General features: G+C 40.1%; 1 protein-coding gene across 5 annotated transcripts in view; it reads right to left on the bottom strand.

The window, feature by feature from the left end:
* Nucleotides 1-12,417, bottom strand: part of Tpk1 (thiamin pyrophosphokinase 1) — a 334,542-nt gene that overhangs the window by 51,658 nt on the left and 270,467 nt on the right. Inside the window, exon 9 of one of the 5 annotated variants that reach the window (XM_037203607.1) lies at nt 2,143-3,095. The exons of the other annotated variants lie outside the window; for them this stretch is intronic. Coding sequence (XP_037059502.1) covers nt 3,043-3,095 — 53 coding nt within the window. The 3' untranslated portion in view covers nt 2,143-3,042. Of the gene's footprint in view, nt 1-2,142; nt 3,096-12,417 lie in introns of those variants that run through there. 5 annotated transcript variants of the gene reach the window in all.

The following is a 12,417-nucleotide window of genomic DNA, read 5'->3' as shown; positions in this document are numbered from 1 at the left end:
TTGTCTTTTTGTCTCTGCTCTTATTTTCTAATTAAATGGTGAAATTCACATCTGCAGAATTCATTGTCTTGGGCTCAGCAGTTTCTCTTCTGAGCATTTATCTTAAAAAAATCATATGCAGAGATCAAACACCATGCACATATGTGTCTGTCATACCATTATTCATAATGGTAAAAGCATCTAACTGTCCAAGAGAAATAAACATGTAAGCTCATACTCCACTGAGTAGTACTCAAGGAAGACACACATTCATGAGCACCATCTACAGCATATGTCTGCCTTAAGTCCATTTAAAAATGGTATGAAAACCATGTGTATACAGCATCACTATGTATACAGTAAAGCATGAGAGGAAATACAGAAAAATTGCTATGTTTGGATGGCATAATAATTCCTGACATTATACTGCAATTCAGAACACAAAACTTCCCTCATTTTTTCTGGCAGTTCCAAACTTTCTCTAGTCTCTCTGTCTCTGTCTCTGTCTCTGTCTCTGTCTCTGTCTCTCTCCCTCTCTCTCTCTCTCTCACACACACACACACACAAACCACAATTTTTTCTCGACCTAGGACCCTTGATCAGGATTAAATGAAATGAGGACCCCGATGAAATTAAAAGGATCAGTGACAAGAGTTCAGAGTTACATAGGTCTAGACAGTATCTCCCTGGAAACCAAGAGTTTTAGTTCAAGTGTAAATTCAGTGAAACCATTTAGTGTGTGCTTGTTGAAGGAGCTAATATAGAGCTAATTCCATACAACTGTAGTATTCTGAAAGGGACCACAACAAACCACTTCTATATGGACCATTCAGTCTACTTTAGAGAACCTTGCCTAGCTACTGGCTGGACATTTTAAGACTGTCATTGTTGACCTATAGCACCCATCAGAACATTGTGTAAAAGGTATTGTCAGAAAATGGTATATGGGGGTCATTCAGGAAATAGGAGAATCTATTTTATGAGATTATTAACAACATCATTGAAAGAATCTGAATTTAGGTCCTCTCCATGGATGAATAATACTCCTCCCAGAAGTGATAGGTTATTAGATGGAAATCCCAGTGTTAGATGTGTTGTATTTCTCTAAGAGTTGTTGGTAAGGGAGGTCCCAGAGGGCCCCAAGACAACACAAGCTATTGACATTGCTCTTGGCTGACTACTGGAACCTGGAGGTAAGACCCTATTACTGAAGATATCACATACTGCAGTCACATGACAGAAAAATAAAGCTGGAATTGAGCTGGAAGCATCTTCTCCACTGGCTACTTTTCATAGTGCCAGAGGATGCTACAGGCTACTAGGGAAGAGAAGTCAACATTTTCACCTGTCGGTGAATCTATAAGTTACAATAATGACCTGCCAGGCAAGATGTACCCTCTGGTGCAATAGTGGCATGAACATTTCTGGGGCGAACTACCATTTATTCTGAATTGGATGTAGGGCCAGCTCCACAGGAAGGAGCCCGGTTCCGTAAACTTAGACAAGAGCCCATGGCTATGAAAGCCATGCCCTGATGGGAAATCTACTGTTCATGGTCCATGTAGTAAAACTGCCTTCAAAATACTCATGTTTGCATCCATAGATTAGTGCCATATTTTTCCTCGCTCAGAGGAGGTTCTTATTGCACCAGGTTTGGTATAATGCAGAGACTTTTAATTGGTCAAAATGCCAAAAATGGGACAGTAGAGTGTTCTGCCTTAAATGAAACAATATAACCTCCACCAAGACTCTAGGACCATCGGGGAGAGAAACAGAAAGCATGTAAGAATCCGAAATAGTAAGATGCATAGCAGAAAGATGTCTTCTGGACACAACACAGCTATTGCCTTTCTGAACTCACTGCAGCTTTAGTTACCTGTGCAAGTTGGATCTATTAATGTCTCGTCATGGGTTCTGGAAGGGCCAGTGAGGTCCCACTCTTCCCCGAGGGACTGTTGGCAGTTAATGATCTTGGGGGGGAGGGGCTGCTGTTTTCTTCAGTCGTACAGTCACAGATAATTTATTTGTATGACAGTAAATAACCTTCTACCTGTGCTCTCACAGCAGCTCCAATTAAACTCAGTGGGTCACAGACAGAGAGACAAGAAAATGGGAGGGGGGCTTGTTAGGAAGAAGAAGGGGAGCAGGGGAGAGGGTGGGGATATGATGGAAGCGGGGAGCAGGGGTGAGGGTGGGGATATGATGGAAGGGGAACAGCTACCGAAGCTCATTATATAAATGTATAAAGCTGCCAAAGAATAAAAAAGATTAAAAAACCTCACAATAAAGACATGTTAACTGACCGTATGCATGCAGCTTGTGGCAGAAAGATTAGACTCAGATCCAACAGTTTTAAGAACAGAAAGGAGGTCCAATATAAAAAGAACTACCGAGTTCAGGGGACAGGAAGGGTTTCTGTACTGGCTGACATGGTCTTATCATTCTGTCCTCTTTCCACAATCTTTTGGGCATGTGTTGACTACTTCCTTACTTATTAAGACATATTTGGATTTATTCTAAATCAAATACTTAAATAATAAATAAAATTTAAAAACTGCTGTCTTAAAACCAATAAAAACATAACAAACTTTTGTAAACTGTAACTACCTAAAATACTAAGCTTTTGCCAGTGGATCTGTGATCTGCAATGCTGCCCACTTAAAGTAGAAACTACTATTAATATATTATCTTTTACTGATTCTTAGAAATCTGTATTTTAAAAATTACCTGTTTCCTGTCCTATATGCTTATGGTAAATTTATTTCTTGGTGGTTTTGGTTTCTTTGTTTTTTGGGGCGCCTTTTTTGATGACCGATTACAAGTACCATCAAACTAACTCTTTGTGAAAGAAGACCATGGTGTGCGGAGATTCTCACATTAGTGAATCAGGGTCACATAATCTAACTGTAGAAGGAGATATGACTAGATCTCAGTCCTCTGTCCACATCTGCTCTGTCTCACTGCCTCTTGCTGCTGTTTTCTTCTAAGCACTGGGACAGTCACAGCACATGCATGTCAGGATCTTATTTAGCAAATCAATTTCTCAGCACTCTGAATTCCACGTCATATTTCATTATGATCATGTTGGGCTTCTTGACATGATCTTTTCAGATGACCTGCAAAGTAGGAACGGTGTGAATACGATGTTCCACATAAATAGTATTACATGCTGTGGACTCAAGAGGAAATGGGTTGTAAGATATTGGCCATGAAATTTCTGTTGTGCCACCTGCATGCCAGAAGCTTAAAACAATTCCCCTTTTATCCTTGTTTATTTTCTACTCTAATACATACGTTATGTCCTTAGTTAAAAAATATTTTATGTGTATGAATGTTTTCTTGTATGTATATCTGTGTACCATGCATATGATGTATCAACCCAGGTTAGAAGAGGGCATTGGATCACCTGGACCGGAGTTGCAGAAGGCTGTGAGATGCTATGCAGGTGCTGAGAAACAAACCTGGGTCCTCCATAGAACACTAATTGCTCTTAACTGCTGATCCATCTCTCCAGTCCACTGTTTATGTATTTTAATCAGAAAGTCAAAGAGTCAACTAACAGAACCAAAGTACACGATGCCCAAACCTATATGCACCCATGTGTAACTTTTTAGAGATGCCTAGAAAAATCATTTTAATGCAGTGCATTGGTCAATCCTACTCATCAGTTGTAATCTTAAGGAAATATGTAATACCACTATAGTTTTTAAATATGAGTCTTTAGCCCACATATACCACCTGGTGGCCTCCCCTTAGAGCACGGGTCCTTTAACTTCAGACATTGATCATCAGCCATGAAGTACCATTTATCTATCTTCTTTAATTCACCACTGAATGAACCAAAAAAAAAAAAAAAAAAAAAAAAAAAAAAAAAAAAAAAAAAAAAAGGAAAGAAAGAAAAAGGAAGACATGACTACTCCTAAAGTATGGAGAAGGTTTATTATAGATATATGGGAAAGCCTAAGAAGAAGAGGTGTCCGCAAGAGTCAAGACTTGACCTTGCAGGCAGATGGAACCATCAGGCCATGTGAGGAGAGTGGGGGAGGGGAAAGGGAAGAGAGAGGGGAATCAGGAGCAGCAGCCAAGAGGGCAGGAGGTCCAAAGGCCAAAAGGGACCAGCAGAGCTGATTATGTAAGGGAGAGCAGCTGGGGGGAGGGGAGAAGTTTTGGGTAGGACACAGGGTATTCCAGCTAGGAGGACCCTGTAACAGGTAGGGACTAAGGGATGCTGAGCACCTGAAAGCCAGAGTCTGGGGGTTTGAGACCTAACAATCATGCTACAGGATTTTTCTAGTTTTATTTTTTTTTTTTAAACTTTAATCAGCAATTGTCTGACTCAGAAAGTGAAAAACAAAACAAAACAAAACCAAAACAAACAATACAATAAAATAAAACAAAAAAACAAAAATAACTGGGGAAAGAAAAGGCCAGAGAATTTGGCACTCTTCTTAGAACACCCTGTCTTTCTCACCCCATCCAGTTGCTTTGAGAAACTGAGTAAATGCTGCACTTTTAAACTGAGCCTAATTCATTGCCTAGCAGTTCCATTTCCAGCTGGCCACAGGCTGTTTCCAAGAGCAGAGTGAAGCACCGAAAGCCATCAATCATTCATCAGTTACGATTACTATTTGCATCCGTTTATCTAATCACAGCCTGCAAAAACTACCAGCGACTAACAGTTCAAAATCAGTTTAACACAGACACGTCGGGGTGATTATAATACTCTAGCATTATCTAATACACATGGCTGCCCTGTTCATGTTTCATTTAAAAGAACAATGTTTTGGCCGCATCACATATATGGAGGGAAAAGAGAGCAGAATATTCTACAACAATGGGAATGTCTGGGTAATCACATGCCATGCTTCTTCAAACCATTAAAGGCATAAATCTACCGAGCTTCTAATACCTGGGATTGTAGTTTACTGTATATTCCTTATTTTTTTTTATTTCTTTTGCTAAATAACCATCAAAATTGCATCCTTATGCAAAGCTGTTAGCTTGGCTACTCCAGGTCTATCTTCCCAATCATGTTTTTACTTCTGTGTTCCTTTTCTTTCTTCATAGTTTCTATATCTGGTTCTTTTCAATGTTTTGAAATGACTTTGACTATTCTACATACTTTTAAAATATTTTATTAATTATTTTAGCATTTTGTACATTGTATTTTGGTATTGATGCTCCCTTCCACATCCTTGCAGATCCACCCTCCCATTCCATACCTACTCAATTTTGTGTCCTTGTGCTTGATAGTTTTACATCAGCTTGACACATGCTACATTCATCTGAGAGGAGGGAACCTTAATTAAGAAAATGCCTCCTCAAGATCAGGCTGTGGGCAAGCATGGAAGGCATTTTCTTAATTAGAGATTGATTGGGGAGGGCCCAGCCCATTGTGGGTGGGTGATGCTATCGCTGGGCTGGTGGTCCTGGATTCTATAAGAAAGGAGGCTGATCAAGCCAGTGGGCAGCACCCCTCCCCACTCACCTCCCGCCCACTTCTGCATCAGCTCTTGTCTCCAGGTTCTGGTCCTGTTTCAGTTCCTGTCCTGACTTTCTTCAACAGTGGGCTATAAAATTATAAGCCAAATAACTCCTTTCCTCCCCAGCGTGCTTTTTGGTCACGGTGTTTTACCACAGCAACAGAAACCCTAACTAAGACAGTCCTCACTTTGTCTTTTAAACTCAGTGAGCTCCATTAATGCTGCATATGTACTCTTAGGTGTGTGTCCATCTACTGGAACATGTTCGAACTACACACTTTCAAAGGAAGCCTACTCTTTTTTTAGGGAGTTATGAACAACTAACAGCTCCTCAGCCAGTGCGCTCACTTCCTCCTCCATGCTGGGGCTTTGTCTGTTTTGAGTGTGTGCAGGTCTTATGCATGCTGTCACAACTGCTGTGAATTCATGTGTGCAGCTGTCCTGTGTTCAGAAAACACTGTTTCCTGGTGTCGTCTACCATCTCTGTCATTTTACAGCCCTGGTGTCATCTCCCACCTTTGTCGTTTTACAGACTTTCTGCCCTGCTCATCCACAAAGATTCCTGAGTCTTAGGAGGCAGGGATGTTGTAACAGATGTACCATTTAGGACTGAACACACCACAGTCTTATGCTTTGCATCTTGACCAGCTGTGTATCTCTGTGTTAGCAGCTATCTGCTTCAAAAGAAGTTTCTCTGAGTTTTGAGAGATGGGACCCACACCTGGTACAGTTCCTGGGGCTACAAACTTGTGGCTAGATAGGCCATGGCCCCTAGGGGAGAGCTTGTTAATAGCACTCTGTAATGGGACACAGTATTAAACAGACTACCAATGACTTTTTGTAATACCCACAGATTAATGCATCTCTCAAATCTCATACATATTCACTTATAATTGCTACTTCTTGAGGATTATAACAACACTAAAAGCAGTTACAACAGGAGACTAACAACCCTCGATTTTGCTACTATTTGGGAGTACATGATGCTTCCCCTTTTACAATTGTGCAAATGTGCATATGTGCATGCACATGAAGATTCACACCTTACTGTCTACACACTGAATTGATTTCTGTTAACCTCCATTATATATTTAACCTGCTCACTTGACTTCTATTCTCTAATAACACAGTTTATGGTTCTTAAATTTTTAAATTTGTTTCCTAATCTTTAATTTGAAGATGCTATTACCTATTTCACGTGGTTTTTCCATGTCCCATGGAAGCAAGTAGATAGTTAACTGATGCCAAGGTCATTTGAGTTGACCTTATTGTTGGATTAACACAGCCATAAAGGTTTTGTGGAGGAATTTAGCATTTTGTTGCTTTTCATGCTTGCAATTTTATATTCTTAACTAAGCTCAAGAAGTTGAGGACAGTATGGGGAAGAGAATGGGGGGAATTGGTGGCCAGGCTATAGTCAACGAAACAACTGCAATGCTTTTGTTCTTTAGGTAAAATGAAGAGTTGCTGTTTGCATCTTAGTGGACAGAACCCCCAAGTAACTGAAAACTTGGTGGAGACTTGGAGAGTGCTATTTCCAGTCTACTGCTCCCTCACTTGTTCTGTCCTACACTCAGACCTGGGCATCCCTATGAAGAATGCTGAGACCTCTGTACTCCTCAGGATGGTCACATAGAAAAAGCACTAACATGGCCATTGTGGGATGTCTGGTAGTTTGTCCTTAGCCTGATTGTGTGATAATTAGGTTTCAGGGTGCTTCAAGTAGAAGGTGAAGGTGGGTTGCAAAGTTACTCATGTGCTCATTCCTGATATATCCTGTCAGCGATGCCCATACTGATATGGTTCAGCTTAAGTCAAATCTAAATCATGAAGTCCTCTCAATTGACAGTGACTTCCCCCATACATACCCCAGGCTGCATTTTTCCTTGAATATGCATGCCATCTTCCTTACATATGTGAAGAATCTCACTCTTTTGAAGGGGGTATGGTGCTCTTTGGATGAAATAGCACACACAAGCACTGTGATTTTTTATCCAAACAAATAGTACTGAAACACATTTCTTGAGGTTGGATTTTAAAAAGTTCCTTGTCTAGAGGAAAAGTTATCCCTTATGATCTGAATATCTGGCAAGTGGATTTTCTTAGATGGTTGGTAAAGCACACAATGATCATTAATGGTCAAGTCAATTTGCAAAGAACTGCAATGTCTATGTGCAAGGTACAACTGGAATGGGTTTTACAATTGTATAATTTAAAATTATTTTTGTAAACATTATGTTGATAGGTTGTCAAATGCATTTACCAAAGATATGTTATGAAACTAGACTCCATTTAAAGATATTTTATAGCAATGAAAATGGGTTAATACTTTCATCTACAGTTAAGCATTATTATGTAAAGGGATAATGAGATTTATGGAACATCAATTCTATAAGTATATCTAGCTATGTATTTCATTTCTTGGAGGTAATATGCAAAATGAAGAATGCAGAAAAAATTAAAAAGCATTCTTTGCTCACATATTTTTGAATGTGATATTCAAGTTATTTATTCAGGGGAATTTCCTAATACATTAGTAAGCATGCTGCAGGATATTTTGGAAAAGTAATGAAGGCTTAGTAATGCAAAATTTTTCTCCAGCCGTCTTCCCCCCAAGAAACAAATGAGGCGAGACTTTCTTTTCAGTTGATGACTTCAGCGTTTCCTCTCCACCATCTCGTTTATCACTTTATCCTGTGCATATGTAGCGAAGTTGCTCACACTGGTATGAATTAGCCCCGGCTCCTTTACTAGATGCTAAGCCCTCTGGAGGCAGATCAAGGATTTGACATCTTATGTGCAGCCCAGCAGCAGAATTCCCTTTGTATAGCATGTGGGCATGACGAATAAGGAAAAGAGTTTGCCGAAGAGAAATGGAGGAGGAAAGAGAAGCAGGAATGTGAATGACAACCCACTTACCACATACTGTTGGCTCAAACCAACATGCTAGCTCAGCACTCAGTCCACAAAACTGCCACCATGCACACAACTAGCTTATACAAAATATCTAGTCATTGCAGTTGCAAGTTTCTTGGCTCTGAGGCACTTTTTCTCTCCAAGTCCTCAGAGAGACTCATAAACATAAGAGGACATTAAATATACATGCCACTATGAGTTCTGAATTGTTAGAATCGCTAGTGAGAATGGTTCTTTTTAAGAAATGTGAAGTTGTTCTAGAAAGGACCAGCACACTGGTAAACTGGGCAACAGTGTAATGCTGTTTGAAGTAACCAGGAAGTAAAGTTCTATGCCTCAAAAGGGTTATCAAATAAAGTCTTGAAAAACTAGGTAATCAACTTAATACAGAATAAAATGTAATGCAATACTCACTCCCTTAGGAGTCTAATTAACAGATGTTTCAACATGAAAACCCAACATTTTTTAAATATTTAAATACACACACAAACACACACACACACACACACACACACACACACACACTTAAGCAATGTAATGAAGTTATTTAAACAAAGCAGTGAAGTCTTCCTGCATGTACAGGGAACTCTAAACATGTACACATCTGAATTCTTTGGGGCAATGTTACTTAAAGAGCACACGAGAGCTGGCGTCTACATTATTCAGTGTACTCTGTAGATGGCACTGCAGGTCCAGCAATGATCCTCTGCTTGTAAGTCTTGCCATCACTGTCGAGCTCAGTTAAGAATCATGCTGTACGCTATGAAAACCACGTCTGTTTTGAGAGCAGAAATCACTGTGCAGTGGCAGATCTCTTTTACAACTGCAGGACACAACTCTAGTCTGCAACGTAATTAAACATTTCCTCAGAATGTACTGTGTCCCACAAAGGCTGGGCTGCTGAACTGATTCTATTTATTCTCTGGTATCTCTTTTAGTTTGTGGTCAAGTGTTGAAAAAAAAGTTTCATTGATAGAATGAAAGAACGTGAAGCATGACTGTCAGTACTTGATCACACTGTAACAAATGAATACTTTTTATGGTATTTAATTTGTACTTTCTGGCCCAGATAGTTAAGTGACACTCTACAGAGCGGCAAGTTTCTTGTCTACTGAAGGTGACGGTTGAGGGTTGAAGATAGAGTTATTTTACATCAGGCTGTGATGCTAAGGGGGGTGGGGGTAGGAAGCCAGCTGAAGAGCAGCATGCTGGCCCAAGCACTGAGGAAAAAGAAAGGTCAGTACTTCTAGTCTCAAAACCTTTATTTTTATTTCATTTCATATTGATTGTGTTTAAAATTTTTGCAGAGGTCACTAATGGCCATATAGAAAGAAAAATTAGCACCAACAGCTCCTTAGAACCAGTGTGTTATCTTTCTCCACATACTTGACGTTTTCTTTTTCTAGCAAAACTCAAGTCAACAAAACATGTCATAGTTGAGTAGACATTTGGCATCATGTTCTTTGGACTAGCTTTTCTTTTTTTTTTTTTTTTTTTTTTTTTTTTTTTTTTTTTTTTTTCAACATTTTTTGTAGCTTTGTTTCTATCATTGTAGCCACTCCTCAACTCACAGATCCACCTCTCTCCTCCCTCTATTCGCCCCCCCCCCCATGGACTAGCTTTTCTTTGTAGGCATTTATATACAGATGGGGCAGCAAGAATAACAGTTACCCATTATGACCATCAAGTCAAAGGTTACTCAATGAAGGGCTTTCTTACCCCAGGTGCACTGCTAAGAGGAAACAATCCCTACAGCCTTTGTCCTCTATTTGTGCTCTGCACTCAAGATGCTTTGCTGAACTTTTGTAGCTGACAGTCACCCAGACCATGGGAGACAGTTAATTTCTCTTGACCTTTGTCTGAGCGAGCTGCTTACTTGAAAACGCCGACAGGGAAGAGATGAGATGCCCTCTTTCTATCCCCTCCTTAGAGCTTATTGCTTCAAGCAGCCTCTCATGTTCACTGCCCACGTGGCCCAGAGAAGCACAGGGCAGAAATCAAGAGTCGGGGACAATGCAGACACAGATGCTTCCCATCCAGGAGCACTGAGGTGCTAGGATGATGAGAAAGAGTGGCACTTTGAAGAGAAAGACAGGAAGGCTGTAATGTATCAATTCTGACCTTCAATATCTCAAGCTGATCACAGAGATTCTATATTTCAATTATCTAGGGGTCGAAAAGCTGAAAAGAATCCGATAAGGACTCAGAGCTCTCAAAGACCCAGCATACAACAGCACGGATCAGAAAACTCACAAACAAATCATGAGTGCAATGCTGTTACTCTTCTGTGTCTCAGATTTGAGTGCACATCTTAAAGATGTTTGCAGATGAGGATAGTGCATGCCAACTATAGCACCATTCTTGCCATATTTCAATTGAGAAATTTCCAATTAACTCCTCAGATTAAACAAAGCTCCCTATGCATTCATAGCCAGTAGTTCTGTGGTGAGGATGTGGAGCTTCTGACCAAGAAAGAACTCAACCTTCTGCCTTCTAGCTAGAAGGCGGCTCACTGTAGACTACCCAGGGAAGCAAACAGTTACAATTTTCCTCAATTTGTGACCTTGTAGGCAATATCTATCCTCATGAATTCAAATATTCTGTCATTCCATGCTGTAAGGCAATTATAAGAGCTAGGGTTAGAAAATTTACAGGATACGTAGTTATGAAAAAAAATTGTAATTGTATTCTGGATGTGAAAAGGGGAAAATATGGAGTTAACAAACATATACATTTTAATTTTAACTTTAAAAAGATCACTCAACATGACAATGAATTTACCTGAATAAAACAATCATGATTTTTAAAACATCACAAGACATCAAATTTTGAGAGCTGTGGGGGGGGGGGCAGATTTAAGCCCCTAAATGATCACTTGTTTCATAAAATGAAAAATCACTTGATGATATAATCTGTTTTGTTTTCTAGAAAACAAGTGAATGCATTTAATTATTGTAGATGGAAACATAATTGCACCTGCATGTAATCACAGAAAAGAGCTAATCAACTTGCCCACTCCTTGGCAAGTAATAATTCAGTGATGGGCATGGAAATCATTATCATGTTTACTTGTTTATATTCTCCAGGGCTGAGTTCCTCCCTGGACACTTATCATTTAGCTCCGTCAAAGTCTACAGAGGGGTTGTATGTGACATACATTGAACTGGAGAGCAGCAGCTAGGCTGGTATAGAAAATGTGAGGGCCAGATTTCTTCACCACTCTAGCTCATTAACACAAGCAGACTCGCTCTCTCTCTAATGGAGACATCCATGAGCCTAAGCAGTGACTTCCCAAGTACACAGCTCTCACCACTTTCACACCATAAACAAGGCATTAAGCAAGGGGTTAGATGTGCAGGATGCCCTAGGCTGTTTTACAAGGATTCATTTGAAAAATTTCGGTTTTGGAAAGTATATGTGATGAAGATATTAAAGGCTCAAGATTAGTCAGTGATCCCATTACTGGAAGGCTTAGGGTGATTTTATGTTGGTGGCCTATCCCACATGTCCAGTGATCCTGTGTCATGTGTGCCCTGAGTAATCATACACGTGAACACAGGACAGTTTAGCTTTTGCTACATTGCCTCCCACCTCAGTTGCAGAGGAAGCTCCCAGGCAGCTCTATATCAACCCAGCACTTCGACCACTAATTAAAGTAAAAAAAAAAAAATGCTCACCAGGATTTTTTCTCCTGATGTGGCACCAAGATGTGTTACCAATGTATGTTACAGACCCCAGGTGACTGTACTTAGCACCTAGGTTTGAGAACCTAGCTGAATTTTCTTAAAAACTACTTCAAGAAGTAGGGGGGAAAGGTATGTAAGACTAAACCTGTTACTTGTGGGCTAATTTGTTAGAAAGTCACAGCTAGGGGCTGGAGAGATGGCTCAGGGGTACAGGGCACTGGCTTTTCTTCCAGAGGTCCCAGGTTCAATTCCTAGCATCCACATGGCAGCTCACAACTGTCTGTAACTCCAGTTCCAAGGGATCCAACACCCTCGCACAGACACACATGCAGCCAACACAATAAAAATGCACG

The sequence above is a fragment of the Peromyscus leucopus genome, chromosome 3, assembly GCF_004664715.2.
Source record: "Peromyscus leucopus breed LL Stock chromosome 3, UCI_PerLeu_2.1, whole genome shotgun sequence".
NCBI lineage: Eukaryota > Metazoa > Chordata > Mammalia > Rodentia > Cricetidae > Peromyscus > Peromyscus leucopus.
This window is presented reverse-complemented; position numbering and strand designations above follow the sequence as displayed.